Genomic DNA, 22,598 nt, shown 5'->3' with positions numbered 1-22,598 from the left:
TAGCATCTGCTCTTTGGTTTTAGGCTGAAATTGAGATATGGCTGGTATTATCCTACCTAATAAAGAGGTAATATGCAAATTGATCATCACTCCAACATACAAGATGGCCACCCCCATGTGGACACTAGATGGCCAGCAGGGGAGGGCAGTTGGGGGCGACCAGGCCGGCAGGGGAGTGGTTAGAGGGTGATCAGGCTGGCAGGCAGAAGCGGTTAGAGGCAATCAGGCAGGCATGCAGGCAGGCGAGCGGTTGGGAGCCAGTAGTCCCGGATTGTGAGAGGGCAGTCGGACATCCCTCGAGGGGTCCCAGATTGGAGAGGGTGCAGGCTGGGCTGAGGGACACCCCCTCCCCCCACCCAGTGCACGAATTTTGTGCACTGGGCCTAGTCTATATATGTAAAAAGCCAGCGACCATAATGGCCATAACAACCATAACAACCTGTTGCTCTGATGTCCACTGTGGCCAGCGAACCACCTGATCGGGGGTGGGGCCGGCTAGTCAACCTTGCAGCCCCTACCCCCTGCCTATCTGCCCCTGATCAGACTCTCCTGCCCCGATCAAGAGCGGGCCTACAGCCAAACACCCCCTCCATTCCCCCGGGCCAGCCCTGTCCCCTATCAGACCGCCTCACCACAATAGGCCCACAGCCCCTCCCCCCCAGCCAGCCCACCCCTGATCGCACTCCCCCACCCCAATAGGGGGCGGGTCTGGGTGGCCAACCTCCTGCAGCCCCACCCCCTGGCCCAGCCCCACCCCAGATCGGCCCCCCCTTACCCAAGGCCACTGGCCCCCCGATTACCACCCCTTGCCCCATTTGGGGGCAGGGCCAGTCGACCCACCATCCACAGCCCTCCCCATGGCCTGCCCCACCCCCAATTGGTCCCCCAACCCCAATTGGGGACGGGGCCCACCGGCCAATTGCCTGTGGCCCCTTCCCCCAGCCTGTCCAGCTCTGATTGGGCCCTGATTTGGGTGGGCTGGCTGGCCAGCCTCCCACCATCTCCTCCTCCCGATAGGCCCAGCCCCAATTTGCCCCGATTGCGGCTGGGCCGGCCAGACCCCACCCATGCACAAATTCATGCACTGGGCCTCTAGTAGTGACTATAATTGGGATATAGGTTTGGTTATTGGAGCTATATTTTATATATTTGGTGTATTCATTTTCTCCAATTAGGACTCACTTTTCTGAAATCACAATGTCAAACTTAATTTTTTGATATGTCCTTGATTGTTAATAGCACAAAGTTGAGAACATGGTCTCTGGTCTTAAATTTAGATCCAAGCATTGACTCTTTCATTTAAAAATCTTACTGTACTGAGAAGCTTTCTGTACCCTTTAAACTATTTCATTTGGAACCCCCCAAAAGCATTTTCTATTAACAAGTGTCTTTTTGTTTGTTTTTTGATGCTTTGTATTTTTAAAAAGTACTCATTTAAAGCAAGGAAAAAAGGAGCTTAACCAAACAATGTGCTCCTGAGGAAGAGAACTTGCATTTTTATAGTCAGATCAAAATCTGTAATAGTAAACATTCATGAAGTTTTCAGTAAATTTTTCAGTTTTGCCACTTTAGATTACTTATTTATAGTTCCATTAATTTTTAATTTCTAATGTTGGAAATTTATTCTTGACTGTTTATATTATCTTGGTATTTTTCAAAAATAGCAATTGGTAGAAGAATGTACACATAAGAATGAGCTTCAGATGCAGTTGGCCAGCAAAGAGAGTGATATCGAGCAATTGCGTGCTAAACTTCTGGACCTTTCGGATTCTACGAGTGTTGCTAGTTTTCCTAGTGCTGATGAAACTGATGGAAACCTTCCAGGTAAGAATATTTCTATTACTTCATTCAAGTTTGCTTAAATGTCATGGGAATTAATGTGTATTTCTTTCATTTGGTATTCCGCCTCTTGTCATTTTGTCCATGGATCCTTAAGAAGGAGTTTGTTTCTGATAGCCAGTCTCTTAGTATTTGTATCCTTAGTGCATTTTATGGAATAGAATCAGTCATAAGCAATGTTAGGCTGTTATAATAGATCTGAGAGGGTATATCTGAATAGAAACCTGAAGAACTTTATGAACCTATTTTAAGCAGCCTGACTTCAAGGTGAAAGTTAAAGCTGCTGCAGCACCTCTCCTAAAGAGAACTGTATGTTTCATGAGTAGCAGCTCTTTAATTTTTTTTTGTATTTTTGTGCTAAAACTAAGAACTGTACTTAATCAGAACCACAGCAGCCCTATATAGAAGCATACCTAATGCTTCTTAAAGTCAGACTTTAAGTTTAACATTTAGAGAAATAGATAAAAAGGGTTAGAAGATGTGGACAGGAGGCAGGGAGTCAAGTAAAGACAGTGCATAGCTAGGACTTCAGACTTTTTTCTGTCTTCTTTTCTCCAGTGGAGAATCATTTTAAAAATAAACACAGCTTCATTCTTGGGTTAAATGTAGTGCAAGCTGTCTGTGCGTACATGTCTTTTTAAAAGAGATGATCAATATACATATTACAGGTTCAAATAACAAATTAAGTAAATAGCTTATATATTTATTATATATGTATATATGTGTATTAAAATATGCATTACAAATTTTAAAGGCATTCACACACATTTGGCATACTATACATTCTTAGATCAAGGTTTGGAAGTTTTGTTTACATGGTCATAAACTTGAAAATATTTTAATTAGTATATTTCCTGAATAATGCATGAATACAAAGATATTTATGAAGCAACATGTTCGATATTATAAGGATGTTATTTTAACTGATATTACTTGATATAAGAAACTTGATTAACTACTTAGAAAATTTTTATGTTGTCATTCTTGGCCAAGAAAGTGGGACTAAATGTGGGAAGGAAATTCAGCTCTTATTTGTATACCATATAATCCCTGTCCCCATTCTTTTGTAGCTTTGCTAGCTCAAAATCAGATACTTGGAAGGATAGAACAGGGAGTGAATATTTCTTATTCCAATGGTCAAGAAATTTCTTCTCTTTTCTCATTTTTGGCTCTCTGAAACCTTCTGTCTATTTAGAAACTTGTAGGTGCATATTTTTATCAAAGGACCACTTTGGATTTAAAAGGAATCTCCAGCTTCAGTTGTTGTTTGAACATCTTTCTAAAGTTGGACTTATTCATTTATAAGAGTTGACTTTTAGAGGTGTTTGGGTACATTCTTTCCATTGTTGAACTGAATTTAGTGTAGGTTAAATATCCTGACCAGTTTGGGGTTTTTTTTTTCTTTATTCCCCTCATTTCCCTTTAACTTTGTTTATAATGTCTTATGTGTGCCTTGGTTTTCTTTGCATTAAATGAAACATTTCAGAGACTGATCTATTTAGAAGTTTTGAATTGAAAGATGAGTTTGGGGGACTTGAAAAAAGAGGAAGGTGAGCCCTGGCTGGTATGGCTCAGTTGGTTGGAGTGTCGTCCTATAAACTGAAAGGTCATAGGTTCGATTCCCAGTCAGGGCACATACCCAGGTTGTGGGTTCAATCCCTGATCAGACAGGTGTGGGAGGCAACTCATCAATGTTTCTCTCTCTCTCTCTCTTCTTCCCTCCCTCCCTCCCTTTTTACCACCCTCAACCCTAGCTACCGCTTTCTCTCTCTCTCTCTAAAATCAATGAAAAGCATGTCCTCAAATGAGGATTCAAAAAAATAAATAAAAAGAGGAAGGTGATGAGTTTTATCTTCTATCCTGGCTTATTTAGGAAGGCTAAACTCAAAGGATCATCAGATGGTTTGATTGGCAGACTTAGGTTAGGAATCCATTTAGATTTCAGAATCCAGATCTAATAAACCCACTTCGGAGTCAGTCAACAAAGAGATTTATAACAGTTTCTACTGGCTCCACGCTGAATTTATTACTTAAAATAGCTGAGTATGTTCAGAAATTTTGTTTTTATTTCAAAGTCCAAACTGAGTGAGGGGAAAAAATTAAAAGTACTGGTGGCCTGTCCCATTGCTATAAAAGGAAACTAAGGTGCCTCTTTCTCTATTACTGTGTTCTTAGTTTTAAAATTTATAAAGATCTCTACAGTGTTGTACACTTGATTTTCATATTGAAGGTAGAAATTAATGGATAATCTTTATCAGTATTATTTTACCTTCTCTGTTATATATTTTGCTAGTAAATTGAAAATCAGTATTAAACCCACCATTTTCTAGATGCCTAAAAATGGTCCCTTGCAAATAAAGTTTAAGGTTTGTAGTCATATATAGAAAGAATTGTTAAAGAATTTTTACTTTATTCTTAATATTAAAGAGTTATATATCATTCAGGTATCTGTAAGATTTTTCAAAGGTAATGACTAACGATTAATTTTACTTATTTTAGAAAATTAGTAAATGGATTTAAAATATAGACTAAAAAAAGAAAGGACTTTAAATGAAATAGTTTACTTAACAGTTAAAAGCCTTTTGAAATATGGATCATATTTTTAGTTCGGCAGAATGTTCTTTTTTAAGTAGTTGGGTAGATGTACTTATATATGACTTTAATTATTTCTTTTAGATTTGATCATTTAATATAAAAAATCTTATTTAATTATCATGTGTATCTAAATTTCAGCTTCTATAATCTTAGTAGACGTCTTATCATTAACTAGATTAAATCTAAGTTCCCAATTCGTAAAAGCGTAGAAAAAAATCATTACTCCTCCTCTGACTTATAACCCTTTGAAGTTCTTAAAAGCACTCCTTTTATTTCTTTTATGTCTTTATCCTTCTTTTGTTTTTGTGACAGGTTGTAGCCCAGTACACTGTGTAAATATAAAGATTACCTTTAGGGTTAAGGTTTGCCTATTGTCTAGATGACACAAAGACTAATGTAATAAATGTCTCTCCTTTCTTTTTGTCTTTCCTTGTTTTGTAACTATTGACCTAAGAATATAAAAGTAGATGAAGCATTAGGAAAAACACTTGCTATCAACACTCCACTAATATTCATTATATTTTATTGATTATTTGCACCATTCTCTTTCCATCCAGCTTGATCTCAAGTTGTGCAATTTAAACCTTTAAATGTTAGATTTCTTGATGTGCTTCCAAGTATTTGAGTATATGAGAGTTTGTGATTTTGTCCAAATATAACTGGTGATTTGAAGATAATTAGTGCATCTGAATTCTGAAGCATTGGTTGATTTCATTTTTTTAATATCACTTCTGAATATAATTAAAATATGTTGGAATGGTTTTCTAGTTCTGTTTCTTAAGCAGTATATGGTTTATCCAGGTAAACTTAGGTAGTCATCAGAGATTAGCTTTGATGTTTAAATTGGCTATATTAAATATTAATTTACATATAGTTAGTCTCTCTATCTCTTGTTCGGGTAAAGGAGTCAATTGCTGATATTGCAGTAATGCACATCTAATTTTTTTGTAAGTTAAAGTTGCTCTACAAATACAGAAAATGTGGTGCCTACTTGTTTTTGTACTTCTGTAGTATGTTATTGATGATAACCTAGATTTAGAAGTCCTCAACATTTCTTTATCTGGAGAAGCTGATTTCTGTGTCTGTGATGTAAAAGATGGAATTGACTGCATTATACTTTAAGATTGCCACTTATATTACAAGTGGTCATGATTGTGGTCATAATATTAAAAGCTGGTATATTAACTTGCATCTAAGAAGAAAGGAAATAGCCTGGCTGGTGTGGTTGAGCGTCGACCTATGAACCAGGAGGTCACAGGTGGATCCCTGGTCAGGCAGGGCACATGCCTAGGTTGCAGGCTCAATCTTCAGTAGGAGGCAGGTGATCAATGATTCTCTCTCATCATTGATGTTTCTATATCTCTCTTCCTCTCCCTTCCTCTCTGAAATCAGTAACATATTTTTTTTTAAACAAAGGACACAGAGGAGAAGCTAGTATGTATGTATTATTATAGCTGAGTATATATTGTGTATTTGTTAAATTGTTTCTCTGAAGAGAATTCACCAGAAGGAAAAACTAAAATTTTCTTCCAGAACATTATTGTTTTAAATTGGCAAAAACCACATATCCTCTGTTCCTTTTGTGAGCTCTAAATGTCTTCATTTAAATTACAACAAATATAAAATTGGGCTTATTTGATTCATAAAATGACTTTGGTATATAAAATTTCTATAGGAATATTAAAATGACAGATAAAGTTATAATATGTACTAATTCATTGAAAATATAATAAAGAAAACACTGGTGGGTTAATCTAAACTCAGAACCAGAAAGAATAAATATTTTTGGCATTTATCCTCATAGAAAAAAATAACTGAGGGGGGTATTTTGGCATATACAATTTTGTATAAATGTCAAGATTTCAATGGCTCTCGTGTCTTTTATTTTCAGTGAGGAATTATTGGTATTAAATATCTCAGGATAGGAATGAGCGGTCCAATTTTTGGCACTTTGGAGGAAAATTGTCCTAGCAATAACTCTTTCCTTTCTAAGAGAATATTTGTGAATGATCACCAGCCTTCTGCATGTCACTTAATATAAAACTGCCCTTTGGTTGTTAAAGTATAACCATTATTTACAGAGAATGACTTAATTGGCTAACTTTTAAAAAGCAGAATTGCAAAATAATCAACAAATAGTTATCAAGTACCCACTCTATATGTTAGATGCAGTGGGGTATATAAAAGTATTAGGCTATGGTCTCTGCACTCTCAAAACTTACCAAGGACTACCTAAGGAAACAAAATAATTATTGATTGACTAAATAACAGCAACTAAGAAAAAAGCTGGAAGAAGGATCATTTTGAGCTGAAGTTTCTCATTATTTCCTCTACTTTAACAAGTGCAAGGGAATAACAGAAGCAAAGGACATTAAGTACATTGAAGTAGTTGGAACAAGAACGTGACCCTGATTCCATTAACTTCAAAGCTTGTTAAAGGACAGAATAGTATTGTGCTCTAGGAACATAAGCTCAGAAATCAGACTGCCTAGGCAAGCCTTAGAGCTTTGGCATTTACTGATAGGAGTACCCTTAGGCAAGTCAGTTCCCCTTGCTAACCCTCAGTCTCTTTATTTGTAAATGGAAGATGATAGTATAACCTATCCTATCCTATATTTCTAGGAATATAATATCCTATATTCATGGGATTATACAAATTTTTAGATGAGATATTACTTGTAAAGCACTTGGTAAAAATAAATGTTCAGTGAATGTTATCTATTGTTGTTACCTTTAATGTAAACCTGAGCTCTTTTACAGCTTTTGTGTGGAAAGATATATATATATATATATATATATATATATATATATATATTCTGATTAGATCATGGTATAATCCGTCACATTATAATATTGTATTTTAAATTTGGTTACTTTTCTATTCTTTTGTTGTTTCAAATATAAAATAGATATGTAAGAACAATTAAATGCACTTATATCTAACCTGATATAAAATAACCATATCTAATGGAATCGTCTTTTTCTCGCAGATATTTCTAATAAACAATTATAATTAAACAGCAGTAATAATTACTATAAAATGCCTTGATAGAATTAGTCTAGAATTTCTGGTATGTACAAACTGGTTAAAATATTAAAGGTTGACCAACTGAATTCTGTGTTCTTTTGCTATTTATTAAATTCTAGTACCACAATTAGTTAAAAGGCTTTGTACTTTTTTAGATTGATTAAGAATTGTAATTGGACTTACCACTAGAATTAAGTACCCCACCAACTAAATTTGGACATTTTTATTGAAATTATTATGGGTGTTTTACCAAAAAGTTTATCAGAATATTGTACTGAGAAAACAAATAAAATGCTTGTCTCTTATTCTTTATATCTAGTTGATTCTGCCTGCATTCCTTATTTATTTATCTTCTATTCTTATCTTCTGTGAGTAATAGGACACTTCTGTACTTTTGCTTGCTCTTTCTTGTGTAAATCATGGCTCTGATTTGTTCTACTTGCTGCATAATTTTTTTTGCTAAGTATTTTTATATGAATGTTAAATGATATTTATAGTCTTCTGTATCATATCCCATTTAAGCTGCAGTCCATTCCAGTCTTGCCTGGCTCTTAAGGTTATTGTTGTTATTTCATACTTTTGTAATTGAGTACTAAATGTTAATTTTATGGGAAAAGTGGCTTGGAATTTTTTTCTGCAATCTTTGTATGGCCATTAAAGTTGATTTGTGTGATTGAAGCATGAAAGAGCAAATTATAGCACTTATTCATTTAGCTGTGTTCAGATGCCTGTGCTGCATGCTGTCAGACAACTTGTTAATAGCTTTTCCTTTTGTTAGAATTTAAGACTGAATATTATATATTCTTTTTCTCTTAGAGTCAAGAATTGAAGGTTGGCTTTCAATACCAAATAGAGGAAATATCAAACGATATGGCTGGAAGAAACAGGTACCTTATGCCTCATTGTTTTCCAGTTAATATTTTGTTATATATTTACTTTTAAAGTGTAGAACTTGTATTAACTGCCCGATTATTAGCATTGATTTTAGATTAATATAATATAATTTAGACAGTAATGGCAGATATGCCTATTACTTTGAACGAAGTTAATCTTGAACTTATACCTCTTCCCTCTTTTTTCTCATTTCAGTATGTTGTGGTAAGCAGCAAAAAAATTTTATTTTATAACGATGAACAAGATAAGGAGCAATCCAATCCATCTATGGTATTAGACATAGAGTAAGTTGCTTTTGATTGAATTTTAAGTCAATTGAGTGTTAACTTATGATAATTATTTTAATTTTATTTTTTTAATAATTCTTTATTGAAAGTATTACATATGTAATCAATTATTTTTAGACTTATAATTTAGTTTATATTTTATTGAAACAATGTTACACACTTTTCTCTTTTTCTTAGATTTAAATAATAACTTTACATTAAATCTTGAACAAAATGTGAAAGAGAAAATTTTGCATAACTGACTTACGTATTCTAAAGACAATATATGTTTTTTAAATGATCACCCACATTTATTGATTTTAGAGAGAAAGGAAGTGGGGGAGAAAGAGAGAAACATCAATGTGAGAAATATTGATTGGTTGCTTTCCATACACCCTGCCCAGAGATTGAACCCACAACCTTTTGGTGTACGGGAAGATGCTCCAGCCATTTAAACCACCCAGACAGAGCATATTTTTCTAAAGTAAGATTTAATGTAAAGTTTTTATTTCAATGTTTATTGGTTCTAAGTTCAAAAAGCATCTCAATATGTATATGATCATGTGATCAGTTTTTAAAAGGAAATATAAATGTCTTATCCTATCTAATAAAAGAGAAACATGGTAATTGGCGTACCACCGCTACCCTTCCCATTGGCTAATCAGGGCAATATGCAAATTAACTGCCAGCCAAGATGGCGGCCGGCAGCCAGGCAGCTTGAAACTATAACATGAGGCTTGCTTGCTTCAGTGACGGAGGACTCCAGTGTTCCCCACCTGCCGCTGCAGGCCTCTGAGCTGCAACTCTAAGCAACTATGTAACAAATATAGAAGCTAAACAAAACCCCAGAAACCTGCTTTAGTCCGCCGGGCTTCAGCCAGCAGGATCGCAACATTGTAAGCAAAGGCCAGAAACCTACTTTCAGCAGCGGAGGCCTAAGAGCTGGAGCCAAGCCTCAAAGCTAAAGCTGGCCCAGAATAAAAAAAGAAAAAAAGGAGTAGTTGGGAGCTTCAGTCACCCGCCAGCCTGAAAACTGGCAGGCCTTAGCCCCTCACCCAAACTGGCCAGGCACCCCAGTGGGGACCCCCCACCCTGAAGGGTGTGTGACCAGCTGCAAACAGCCATCATCCCCTCACCCAGGCTGGCCAGGCACCCCAGTGGGGACCCCCATCCTGATCCAGGACACCCTTCAGGGCAAACCAGCCGGCACCCACCCATGCACCAGGCCTCTACCCTATATAGTAAAAGGGTAATATGCCTCCCAGCACCGGGATCAGTGGAGCCGCGAGGCCTCCCGGCACGGGATCAGTGTGACAGAGGGCAGTGCCCAAACCCCCAGATCGCCCTGCGGCTCTGTGTGTGACAGGGGGCGGGGCCACAACCTCCCTATCCACCCTGCTCTGTTCATGACCGGGGAAGTCGCCCCAACCCCCTGATCAGCCCTGCTCTGTGCCTGATAGGGGGGAGCTCCCCAACCCCCTGATCGCCCTGCGGCTCTGTGTGTGACAGGGTGCGGCGCCCCAACCCTCCCCCCCCCCCCCCCACGGGCCCTGCTCTGTGTGTGACAGGGTAGAGCCATAACCTCCCCATCGGCCCTGCCCTGAGTGTGACAGTGGCGGCGCCCCAACCCCCTGATCCGCCCTGCTCTGTGCGTGACAGGGGGCAGCGCCCCAACCCCCTGATTGGCCCTGCTCTGTGTGTGACAGGGTACAGAGCCCCAACCCCCCTGATGGGCCCTGCTCTGTGAGTGACGGGGTGGCGCCACAACCTCCCCATCGACCCTGCCTTGAGTGTGACAGGGGATGGTGCCCCAACCCCCCAATCGGCCCTACCCTGAGCGTGACTGAGGGTGGCATCACAACCTCCTGATCGCCCTGCTCTGTGCATGACCGGGCGGCGCCCCAGCTCCCCAATCGGCCCTGCTCTGAGCCCGACCAGGGGCTGCACCTAGGGATTGGGCCTGCCCTCTGCCACCTGGGAGCAGGCCTAAGCCAGCAGGGCGTTATCTCCCAAGGGGTCCCAGACTGCGAGAGGGCACAGGCCGGGCTGAGGGGCCCCCCTCCCCCGCGAGTGCATAAATTTTTGTGCACCGGGCCTCTAGTTTTCTAATAACAGATCAAAGAGGCCTGTAATAAGCTTGTTTTTTTTCTTTGTATTCATTCTAAAGTCATTTCCTAGCACTGCTTCCTGTTTTATAACAGGTGCTATAGATTATATAAAGAAGATCTGTGAAATATGCTGTTGGTATTTTAATGGGGATTGCATTGAATCTATAGATTGCTTTGGGTAGTATGGACATTTTAATGATGTTGAGTCTACCAATCCATGAACATGGTGTATTCTTCCATTTGTTTATGCCTTCCTATATCTCTGTTTTCAGTGTCCTATATTTTTCCGAGTACATGTCTTTTACCTCCTTAGTTAAGTTTATTCCTTGGTATCTTAATTATTTTTGTTACAATGGTAAATGAGATTTTTTTTTAGTTTCTCTTTCTGTAAGTTCTTTATTGGTGTACAAAAAAGTCATAGATTTCTGGGTGTTAATTTTGTTTCCTGCTACATTGCCGAATTCATTTATTAGGTCTAGTAGTTTTTTGATGGAGTCTTTAGGGTTTTCTATGTACAATATCATGTCATCTGTGAGTAATGACAGTTTTACTTTTTCTTTTCCAATTTGGATGCCTTTTATTTCTTCTTGTCTAATCACTATAGCTAGCACTTCCAATACTATGTCTAAAAGGAGCGATGAGAGTGGGCATCCCTGTCTTCTTCCTGTTCTTACGTGAAATGGTTTTAGTTTTTGCCCATTGAGTAATGATGTTGGTTGTAGGTTTGTCATATAAGGCTTTTATTATGTTGAGGTATGATCCCTCTATTCCTACTTTGCTGAGGGTTTTTATCAAAAAAGGTTGTTAAATTTTGTCAAATGCTTTTTCTGCATCAATTGTTTTACCTTTTTATTGAGGTATGATTTTCATATATTAAAATGCATACATCTTAAATGTTCTGTTCAGTGACTTTATAAACACCCATGTAATCACCACTCAGAACAAGATAAAAACAAACATTTCCATTATCCTAGAAATCTCACCTTTGCCCCTTCTCAGAAGAAGAAAAATCTGGCCTTAGCCGGTGTCACTCAATCAGTTGAGCATAGTCCCATGTGCCGGGAGCCGATCCGTCCTTGCTGTTTCAAGGGACCTGGCATATATGGCATACTGTTCTTAATATGTTTGCTCACCTTCTTGGCACTATGTGTTTTAACCAAGGTCTCTGAGAAAGGTTGTTTCCCCAGGTAGGGATTTTCCCCTGAAGTTAGGGAGGGAATAAAACCTCTTAACTAAGTGCCAGATGGGTAATTAATCACTTTAACTACGAACAATCATGCTTAAGCTACATAATCTTTACTCCCTGGAATGGAGATTAGAAACGCCCTAACTTTTGAAATAGAGATTGATAGGATTGGAATCAACTGGTATAAATACAGAACTTAGAAGACAGAACCAAGAGAAGACAGAACCTACACAGAACCTAGAGACAGAAGAACTTCGCTGGAGAGAACATGGCAAAAGATCCTGGACAGAAACTGGCCACAGAACCTAGAGACACAACCTAGCGAGAGAACCTGGCTGAAGAACCTAGAGACAGAACCTGGCTACAGACCCTGGATAGAACATGGCAAGAGAACCTGACTAGAACCTGGTGACTGAACCTGGCTGGAGAACCTAGCAAGAGAACATGGACACAGAACCTGGCTGGAGAACCTAGCAAGAGAACATGGACAGAGAACCTGGCTGGAGATCCGAAGCAGAACCTCTCTGGAGATCCAGACCAGAGCTTGGCTGGAGATCCTGGCTGGAGATCCTGGCTAGGCTGCTGATCAACTGAACGCTGCCTCCATGTCATTCCTTCTTCGCCGACTCCGTCCACACCTTTGGGGACCCCTGGACCCGCTGGGGCTGGACCCCAGCACCCATGCACCAAAAGGTCACCTGTTTGATTCCTGGTCAGGGCACATGCCCAGGTTGTGGGCTCTATTCCTAATAGATGAAGATGTAGGAGGCAGCGGATCAATGTTTCTCCCTCACATTGATGTATCTCTCTCTCTCTAAAATAAATAAAAACATGTTTTTAAAAATCTGAATTCTAGCTAGGCCAGTGTTGCTCAGTGGTTGAGCATCAACCCATGAACCAAGAGGTTTCTGGTTGGATTCTCAGTCAGGGCACATGCCCAGGTTGTGGGCTTAATCTCCAGTAGGGGGTGTGCAGGAGGCAGCCAATCAATGATGTTTCTCATTGATGTTTCTATCCCTCTTCCTTCCTCTCTCTCTCTAAAAATTAATTAAAAAAATTTTAAAAATCTGAATTCTATCACTAAAATTAATTTTGCCTATTCTACAATATAAATGGAATTATACAGTGTATACTCCTTACTGTCTGGCTTTTTTCACTCAGCATAGTGTTTTACTATGTGTAGCAATTTCTGTTTTGTTTTTTTATTGCTGAGTAATATTCTATTGAAAGCATATATCTAAGTTTTTTCATCCATTGTTCTGTTGACAGACATTTGGGTTGCTTCCAGTTTGGGACTATTAGAAATTAGACTGCTATGAAAATTCCTCTTAGGAACTTTAGGAGTGGAATTCTGTATCATAGAGTAAACCTGTGTTTAATCTTTTAAAAAATCTACCAAATAGTTTTCAAAAATGTTTACACTACATTATACTTACCAGTAGTATGGGTTTCAGTTGCTCCACATCCTCACCAACATTTGGTGTTGTCAGTCTTTGATTTTTTTCTGTTCTATTTGATATAAATGCTATCTCATTGTTTTAATATGTATTTTTCTCATGACTTATTATGCCAAGAATCTTTTTATGTGTTTATTGGCCATTTGTATATATTTTCTTAAGTGTTTCCAAGGCTTTTGCCCATTTTTTAATTATGTTGCTTATCTTTTTAATATTGATCTGTAGTTCTGTATATATTATGGATACAAATTCAGTGACAGAAATATGTAGTGTAAATATTTCCCTGTGCTTAGCTTTCCTGTGCTTGTCCTTTACAGTACCTTTTAACAGAGACCATATAGCAAGTTTTTTAAAAGAATTATTGTGTTTTGTAATCTGTCCAAGAAATTTTTTTCTGCCCAAAGATTGTTGAAGGTGTTCTTTGTTTCCTTCTAGGAAATTTATTGTTCTAGGTTTTACAATTAAGTTAAGATTGATCTAAAATTTAAGAGGTACTGGTTGAAGTTAGTTTTTTCCCCATGAATATCTGGTTGTTGTTTTTCCATATGAGTATCTGGTTGTTCCAACACTATTTATTTTTATATATTGATCTTGAATCCTCTAATCTTGTTATTCGCTTATTTTTAAAGTTTTTTTTTTATTCCACAGGGATTTTCTATATATACAATCATGTCATCTCCAAATAATAATAGTTTTACTTCTTTCTTTTTAATCTGTATGCCCTTATCACATGCATAGATTCTTATGACCATCACCACAGTCAATATACAGAACAGTTCCATCATAGGGATTCCTCATGTTACCCTTTTATAGTCACAAGAAGCTCCTTTTTTCCATCCCTCCCTAATTCCTGGCAATCACTAATATGTTCTCCATCTCTATAATTTTATCATTGCAAGGATGTTACATAAATGGAATAAAATACTATATAAACTTCAGGATTGTTTTCTTTCACTTAGTGTAATTCCTCTGAGATCCATCCAAGTTGTAGTTTTTTCTTTCAGTTGTTGAATAGAGTAGTTTTGTATTCCATGGTTTGAATGTACCACCATTTGTTTAACCATTCATTTGGGTTGTTTCCAGTTTTGGGCTATTATAGATAAAGCTCCTGTGAACATTCCTGTATAGATTTTCACATAGATAATAAATTTTTCTTTGGAGTAAAGACCCAGGAGTGGCCACCCTCTTTTCCAGAGTGGCTCTGCAATTTTACATTTCTACTACAACTGCATGAGTGATCTAGTTTCTCTGCATCCTCATCAGCATTTGATTTGTTAGTATTTTTATTTTTCAGATTCTTATAGGTGTATAATGATACTGTGATTTTAAGTTATATTTTTCTAATGACTAATTTCTCTTTAAGAAATGTTTGTTTATACCTTTTAGTGTAAATGAGTTTTTATGATGGCCTATATCATATTTGTTTCCATTTTAGTAAATTGTTTCATGTTCGACCTGTAACCCAAGGAGATGTGTACAGAGCTGAAACTGAAGAAATTCCTAAAATATTTCAGGTAAAAATAATGAAATTATAATTTCAGAAGATTTTTTACCTAAATACTAAATATATTTTTTGAGGTAAATATATATTCACCAATGCTTTTATACATTTGAAATTTGTATGTACAGATACAAATCTTTTTTATCTTCTTTCTTTTACCATTCCTGAATAGATACTTTATGCAAATGAAGGTGAATGTAGAAAAGATGTAGAGATGGAACCAGTACAACAAGCTGAAAAAACTAATTTTCAGAATCACAAAGGCCATGAGTTCATTCCTACACTCTACCACTTTCCCGCCAACTGTGAGGCCTGTGCCAAACCTCTCTGGCATGTTTTTAAGCCACCCCCTGCCCTAGAATGTCGAAGATGCCATGTTAAGTGCCACAGAGATCACTTAGATAAGAAAGAGGACTTAATTTCTCCATGTAAAGGTAAGGCATGAAAAATTTTACAACTTAAAACAAATTAGAGCCCTAGCTGGTTTGGCTCAGTGGATAGAGTGCAGGCCTGTGGACAGAAAGGTCCCATCTGTCCAGGTTCGATTCCAGTCAAGGGCACATGCCAGGATTGTGGGCTCAATCCCCAGTAGGGGGCGTGCAGGAGGCAGCCGATCAAGGATTCTCATCATTGATGTTTCTACCTCTCCCTCTTCCTTCCTCTCTGAAATCAATAAAAAATATATTTAAAAAAAAAAACAAGAAACACACACACATAAAACAAATTAGAGAATTACATCCCAGTAACTTTTTCAAGTGTAGCATTTTCTATACCAAGTTGAAAAGAGTATAAGCTGTGAAATATATGTCTAAAGAACCTTTGTTGCAAGGTATTATCTACCTCCATTGGTCTGGATCCTTCAAATAAATACAGAATGCTCAAATTTAAGAAAAAAAGGTTATAAGAAGTAACATTTTCACACTGGTGGAGCAACATACAGCAGTCATTTTACAGTCATAGATTTGACTTTGAACATAATGTCTTTAAAAGAGAATCACCCATTTGTAAAAAGAAAAAAAGTTATAAATTGGAGAGAGAGCTATAGGTGAGTTCCACTATATGCCCCCCACCCCCTTGAATTTTTACCTCTGACGTATTTTCTTTTTTTTATTGATTCAGAGAGGAAGTGAGAGGGAGAGAGAGATAGAAACATCAATGATGAGAGATCATCATTGATTAGCTGCCTCCTGCACGCCCCACACTGGGGATCGAGCCCCAAACCCAGGCATATCGTTAGCCCTGACCAGAAATCTGACTGTGACCTCCTGGTTTATAAGTTGACACTCAACCGCTGAGCCATGCAGCCAGGCCTGATTTGTTTTCTTTTTATCTGGCTTTCACTGCCTGGACCAGTATGCTGTATCATAGACAAAATATCTATTTTACCAGAGGTAGCTAGAGGGAAATAATACAGAATATAGTTATTTTAAGATAAGAAACCTGTGTTCTAAATATATATTTATTTGTTTCACTAATGCATTTATTGTGTTTCTGGTTTTACTTTGTTTTTCTTACTAGTTTATAACTAGTGTTTTCTTTTTAAATTTCAGCCTTAATTATATTAAGAAGAAAGGGATACTGTCCAAGCTTAACTAAGCATACATAGTAAATCTTTTCAGATTTTAAGAACTTAGAAAATTATGCATTTAATAGGGCTTTTTTAGATTTTATATGACTTTAATTCTACTCTTTTTTTTCTTATAGTTAGTTATGATGTAACATCAGCAAGAGATATGCTGTTGTTAGCATGTTCTCAGGATGAACAAAAGAAATGGGTAACTCATTTAGTGAAAAAGATACCTAAGAATCCACCATCTGGTTTTGTTCGTGCATCCCCTCGAACACTTTCTACAAGATCCACTGCAAATCAGTCTTTCCGGAAAGTGGTCAAAAATACATCTGGAAAAACTAGGTAAGGATTGAAATGCTTACCTTTTTAACAATGTGATAGTGATGAGTATCATATGTAGCTAGGTATTTATATATGACTAGAAATGATTTTACAATTAGTTTAACTGATTCCTGTTAGAAGTTAGTAATATTTCTATATATCATATTGATTTACTTCCATGTCAGATTTTGTCATTGGTTGGTATACATGGCACATATTTAGCCCATAATGGTTTTTGTTTTGTTTTGTTTTAATAATTCTTTATTGTTGAAAGTATTACGTATGTCCCCTTTATTCCCCCATTGACCCCCTCCAGCTCACCCCCAGCCTCCCTCCCTCCCATCCCCCAGGCCCTCACTGCCCTATTACCTGTGGCCGTGGGCCATGCATATATGCATACAGGTTCTTGGTTGATTACTTCCCACCCATAGCCCATAATGTTTTAAAATCTTGTGGTTTATCCCTTTTATAATGTAAGCAGATTTATAGAAAACTTTGCTCATTTTTTATTTTTAACTATATTGACATAGTGGGGTTTTTTTTAATCAAAATCATTTGGTATTATCAGTGACTATGATGTTACAAATAAACTTCTCAGTAAGTTCTCATTTTGACATGAGTAAATGAGACTTAAAGGAATTAGATAACTTGAACAAGATCACACAGCTAACTAGTAGCATAGTCAGGATTGGAACCCCTTTTCATCTAATTCTAAAGCCCATGCTTTTTCTCCTGTACCAAATGCCAACTTTTGCTGGAATGTAGTCCCTATATTAAGAGGGGCATTTGACTCTAAAAGTGAGACCTATCACAGATTTGCCTCTCTGTAGAATCCTATATCAATCCCCTCCTGTATAGGCTAAAAGCTAGATCTAAAATTATTTAAAATTGCTTTTTTTTTTGCTTTGTAAAGTGTGTGTGTATACTAGTATATGCATATATGTGTGTGAAATATATGTGTTTGAAATAGAGTAGAAGCAAAAAGGAGATAATATTAAGTGTATTTTTCCATTTTCTTGTTTTTCAAGTTTTATGTGTTATTAGATATAAAAATAATGTAATTTAACTTTCCCTACAACTGAGTACATTTTTTAAATTATAGTTTTTCTTTTTTCCCCACCAACAGTTAACCATGTGACCTAACACCGTGTGGAATCGTGTGGGATGCTACCTGATAAACCAGGCTCCTTTAACCATGCAGAACAGGCAGGCTGTTCCTTTGACACAATATCACAGGCTTCAGGGTTAAGATTGCTGTTATTCTGTCCATGCTTTGGCACAAAAGCACACCAAGTGTTTTGTTTTTGTTTTTTGTGGGTTGTTTTTTTTTTTTTTATTGCGGGTTTGCCTACAGGTAGATTAGATTAATTATTACTATGTAATGCAAATACAATTGGTGAAAAGCTTAGCTGGATATATATATATATATATATATATATATATATATATATATATATATATATATATTTAAAAGGTGCTGCCTTTTTGAATTTCTAAGAAAATGCCTGTCAATCATGATAGAACACAGTTTCCTCGGATGAGTGAGAGGAAGGGACTTTCACTTTTAAGTGGAATGGCCATCACTATCAAGATCAGCTCATGGAAGGAGTAAAGAAAATATCTCAAAATGAGACAACTGCAATTTTTTTAATGACTTCAGTTTTTGTGCTCTTGCAAGACTATACAAAACTATTTTAAGAAAGCGGTGACTTCACTTGACTTCAGTGCCCTCACTGTAGAATCTAAAAGCCTTATTGTTGATTGCCGTGGTGGACTTAATGGAGAATAAATATCTTACATTTTGCTTTACAAAATACTGTATGTGTTTCAGCAAATTTGTAGATTGGTGAATGGGAGAAGGCAAAAAATATTACACTTAATCTATGCATTTTTGCCAAGCCATATTGAGTTATTTTACTACTAGAGACTTTAGGAACTAACTGTAAAAAAGAACCAAGTTTAAAAACATTTTGTGGGGTACATCATTTCCGTAATTGTATAATGTATTTCTTTGTGGTTTTAAGTGATAAAGACATTAAGTTAACAAACATATAAGAAATGTATGCACTGTTTGAAATGTAAATTATTCTTAGAACACTTCAATGGGCGTTGCATTGAGCTTTTAGTGCCTTAATTTGAGAGAATTATTTTACTGCCATGTCTAAATATAGAAGTTTCACAAAACATATTTTCAAAAAATTATGTGTCAGTGAGTTTTTCATTGATATTTGGTTTAATTTTAAATATTTAGAGGTTTGTTGGACTTTCATAAATTAAGTACAATCTTTGCATCAAACTACCTGCTAAAATAATGAATGACTTTATAAAACTGCAAAACATGTAGAAGGTTGCACCAATATAAAAGAAAATTATGGCAATACATCTGTGATGTTTTCCAGTTAACATAGGAATTACCAGATAAATACTGATAAACTCTTGTGCAATAGCAAGAGTAGATTTATATGGGCAGTATGATTTATTGTTTATTTTTTTAACCAAATACCTCCTCAGTAATTTATAATGGCTTTGCAGTAATGTGTATCAAATAAGCACTGGAAAACTGATTCGTCTCTAGGATGATATGCATGTTTCAAGTGGTATTGAAAGCCGCACTGATGGATATGTAATAATAAACATATCTGTTATTAATATGCTAATGACTTTGTGCTCATTTAATGAGAAATAAAAGTAATTTATGGATGGATACCTTTAATAATGACTGTATGGTGATTTCTCCTGTCTGAAATGAAAAGAAATCATGCTATAAATTAGTTTCTGACTATGTACAAATGTTTGTTCAATTCCACAATTAGATTAAAGTTAGTTTGTTTTTTTTTTTTTTTTAAATATATATATTATTGATTTTTTACAGAGAGGAAGGGAGAGAGATAGAGAGTTAGAAACATCGATGAGAGAGAAACATCGATCAGCTGCCTCCTGCACATCTCCTACTGGGGATGTGCCCGCAACCCAGGTACATGCCCTTGACCGGAATCGAACCTGGGACCTTTCAGTCCGCAGGCCGACGCTCTATCCACTAAGCCAAACCGGTTTCGGCTAAAGTTAGTTTTTAAAAGATAGAACCTGTTTGGATTCTAAAAGAAGAATGGCTACAGTTGAAATGAAAAGTTGACTAATGTCTTTGCAGGGGTAGGGAAACTTATTTCTGCCAAGGGCCATATGGATATTTATAATATCACTAGAGGCCCGGTGCACAAAAATTTGTGCACTCGGGGGGAAGGGGGGGTCCCTCAGCCCGGCCTGTGCCCTCTAGCAGTCTGGGACCCCTCGGGAGATAACAACCTGCTGGCTTAGGCCTGCTCCCGGGTGGCAGAGGGCAGGCCCAGTCCCTAGGTGCAGCCCCTGGTCGGGCTCAGAGCAGGGCCGATTGGGGGGTTGGGGCACCACCCCCTGCCACACTCAAGGCAGGGTCGATGGGGAGGTTGCGGCACGACCCCCTGTCACGCACAGAGCAGGGCCAATCCGGGGGTTGGGGCACTGCCCCCTGTCACACACAGAGCAGGGCCCATCAGGGGGGTTGGGGCTCCGTACCCTGTCATGCACAGAGCAGGGCCCATCAAGGGGTTGGGGAGCTCCCTCCTGTCATGCACAGAGCAGGGCCCATCAGGGGGTTGAGGAGCTCCCCCCTGTCACTCACAGAGTAGGTCTGATAGGGGAGTTGGGGCACCGTCCCCTGTCACACACAGAGCAGGGCGGATCAGTGGGTTGGGGCGCCGCCCTCTATCACCCATAGAGCCAGGCCAATCAGGGGGTTGGGGCGCCGCCACTGTCACACTCAGGGCAGGGCCGATGGGGAGGTTATGGCTCTACCCCGTCACACACAGCCGCAGGGCGATCAGGGGGTTTGGACGCTGCCCCCTGTCATGCTGATCCCGGTGCCGGGAGGCCTCCCGGCTCTGCTGATCCCGGTGCTGGGAGGCATATTACCCTTTTACTATATAGGGTAGAGGCCTGGTGCACGGGTGGGGGCCAGCTCGTTTGCCCTGAAGGGTGTCCTGGATCAGGGTGGGGGTCCCCACTGGGGTGCCTGGCCAGCCTGGATGAGGGGATGATGGCTGTTTGCAGCTGGTCACATACCCTTCAGGGTGGGGGTCCCCACTGGGGTGCCTGGCAAGTCTGGGTGAGGGGCTGAGGGCTGTTTTCAGGCTGGGGGTGACTGAACTCCCAAACGCTCCTTTTTTCCTTTTTTTTTTTTTTTTTAATCCTGGGCCAGCTTTAGCTTGAGGCTTGGCTCCAGCTCTTCGGCCTCCGCTCCTGAAAGTAGGTTTCTGGCCTTTGCATACAATGTTGCGAATCTGCTGGCTGAAGTCCTGTGGTATTTGTTAAAATGTTTCAAACTGCAGCTCAGAGGCCTGCAGCCGCAGGCGGGGAACGTTGGTTTCCTCCTGGTTTCCTCCGTCACTGAGGCAAGCAAGCCTCATGTTAGTTTCAAGCTGCCTGGCTGCCGGCCGCCATCTTGGCTGACAGTTAATTTGCATATCTCGCTGATTAGCCAATGAAAAGGGTAGCAGTCGTACGCCAATTACCATGTTTCTCTTTTATTAGTGTAGATTCACAGGCCATACAAAATTATCAACTGAAAAATTAGCATGCTGTATTTGGTCAAACATTTAATTAACTCACCCTAATGCCTTGGTAGGGCCAGATCAAATGACTTGGAGGGCCTTTTACGGCTCTTGGGCCAGACATTCCTCATCCCTGGTCTATTGGGAAACCATTTTACCTGTATCTCTTACATTTCTCATATCTTATGGGCAGAGAGAGGCTCTGGCAGCCTTTTTTCCAGAATCTTTTCCAAGGAGTTCTTCATAGTGAACAACCGTGGAAGATATTGTGTCTCCTCGAGGGGAAGGCAGGTATGTGTACCGTCCGGTATATTAGTGTTCCCTCCAGATCTGCAAAAGTTGGGCAGATTTGCTTGAATTCTTTACAAAAGATTCAGGTACCCTAAACTTGGGGTTCCTCAGCTGTGATGTAAAAACCCATGGTATGTTCAGGCACCCACCTGAGCCACTTTGCATTGCTCCCATGGGACTTGTGGGGCAAGGGTAATTGACAAGAACATGAAGCTCATGCTGCTTGTACTGTTAGTGTAAAGTTGTTTGGCTGTGATCCAGGAGTCTCATGTCTTTTGCCAGGATCCATGAAATGTTGGCAGGCTGACTTCTGTTTGCAAGTACAGTTAAATCTCAGACTCTTCATTTTCTTGACAATGTCCTTAACCATCCTCTTAGAACCATTCACCTAATGTACTAAAGTAAAATGTATTTTTTATTAATTTTTAGAGAGAGAGAGAGAGAAAAACATCAATGTGTTGTTCCACATTTGTTATACATTCATTGGTTGCTGCTTGTATGTGCTCCAACCTGGGATCAAACACACAACCTTGGCATATTGGGACAATGGTCTTACCAGTTGAGCTGCCCGGCCAGTTTGTGTCCTGTTTAGAAATCTTTCTATTCTGCAGGGTCATGGAAATGATTCTGTGATAGTTTCTGGAAACGTTATTGTTTAAACTTGCACATTTAGATCTACAATCCGTATGGAATTCATGTGTATGTATGTGTGATGTAGAGGTTAAAGGGGTTTTTTTGTTTGTTTTTCTCCATGTGGATATCCAATTGATCCTCAGTATCTATCAAAAAGATAATTCATCCTGAATCATAAATCAGGTGACCAATCTATTTCTCTGTTCTTGCCAATATCACACTTTTTATTACTGTAGCTTTATAAGATTTTATATCTGTAGTGTTAAGTTCTCCAACTTCATATTTCTTCCAGATTGACTTGACTATTCTTGCATTTTACATTC

At 38.5% G+C, this 22,598-nt stretch overlaps 2 protein-coding genes across 4 annotated transcripts in view; both read left to right on the top strand.

Moving 5' to 3' along the window:
* ROCK1 (Rho associated coiled-coil containing protein kinase 1) overlaps positions 1-18,136 on the top strand; it is a 138,208-nt gene extending 120,072 nt beyond the window's left edge. For 2 of the 3 annotated variants that reach the window (XM_036320995.1, XM_036320994.1), the window contains exons 27-33: positions 1,665-1,824; positions 8,279-8,349; positions 8,552-8,640; positions 14,809-14,887; positions 15,047-15,308; positions 16,579-16,786; positions 17,892-18,136. In XM_036320995.1, coding sequence (XP_036176888.1) covers positions 1,665-1,824; positions 8,279-8,349; positions 8,552-8,640; positions 14,809-14,887; positions 15,047-15,308; positions 16,579-16,786; positions 17,892-17,895 — 873 coding nt within the window. In that variant the 3' untranslated portion in view covers positions 17,896-18,136. Of the gene's footprint in view, positions 1-1,664; positions 1,825-8,278; positions 8,350-8,551; positions 8,641-14,808; positions 14,888-15,046; positions 15,309-16,578; positions 16,787-17,891 lie in introns of those variants that run through there. The other variant, XM_036320996.1, reaches the window with a different exon arrangement.
* A 3,385-nt stretch (positions 18,137-21,521) lies between these two features.
* Positions 21,522-22,598, top strand: part of USP14 (ubiquitin specific peptidase 14) — a 58,237-nt gene continuing 57,160 nt past the window's right edge. The window contains exon 1 of the mRNA XM_036321275.1: positions 21,522-21,642. Coding sequence (XP_036177168.1) covers positions 21,537-21,642 — 106 coding nt within the window. The 5' untranslated portion in view covers positions 21,522-21,536. The remainder of the gene's footprint in view (positions 21,643-22,598) is intronic.

The sequence above is a fragment of the Myotis myotis genome, unplaced genomic scaffold (genome assembly GCF_014108235.1).
Source record: "Myotis myotis isolate mMyoMyo1 unplaced genomic scaffold, mMyoMyo1.p scaffold_m19_p_9, whole genome shotgun sequence".
Classification (NCBI taxonomy): Eukaryota; Metazoa; Chordata; class Mammalia; order Chiroptera; family Vespertilionidae; genus Myotis; species Myotis myotis.
This window is presented reverse-complemented; position numbering and strand designations above follow the sequence as displayed.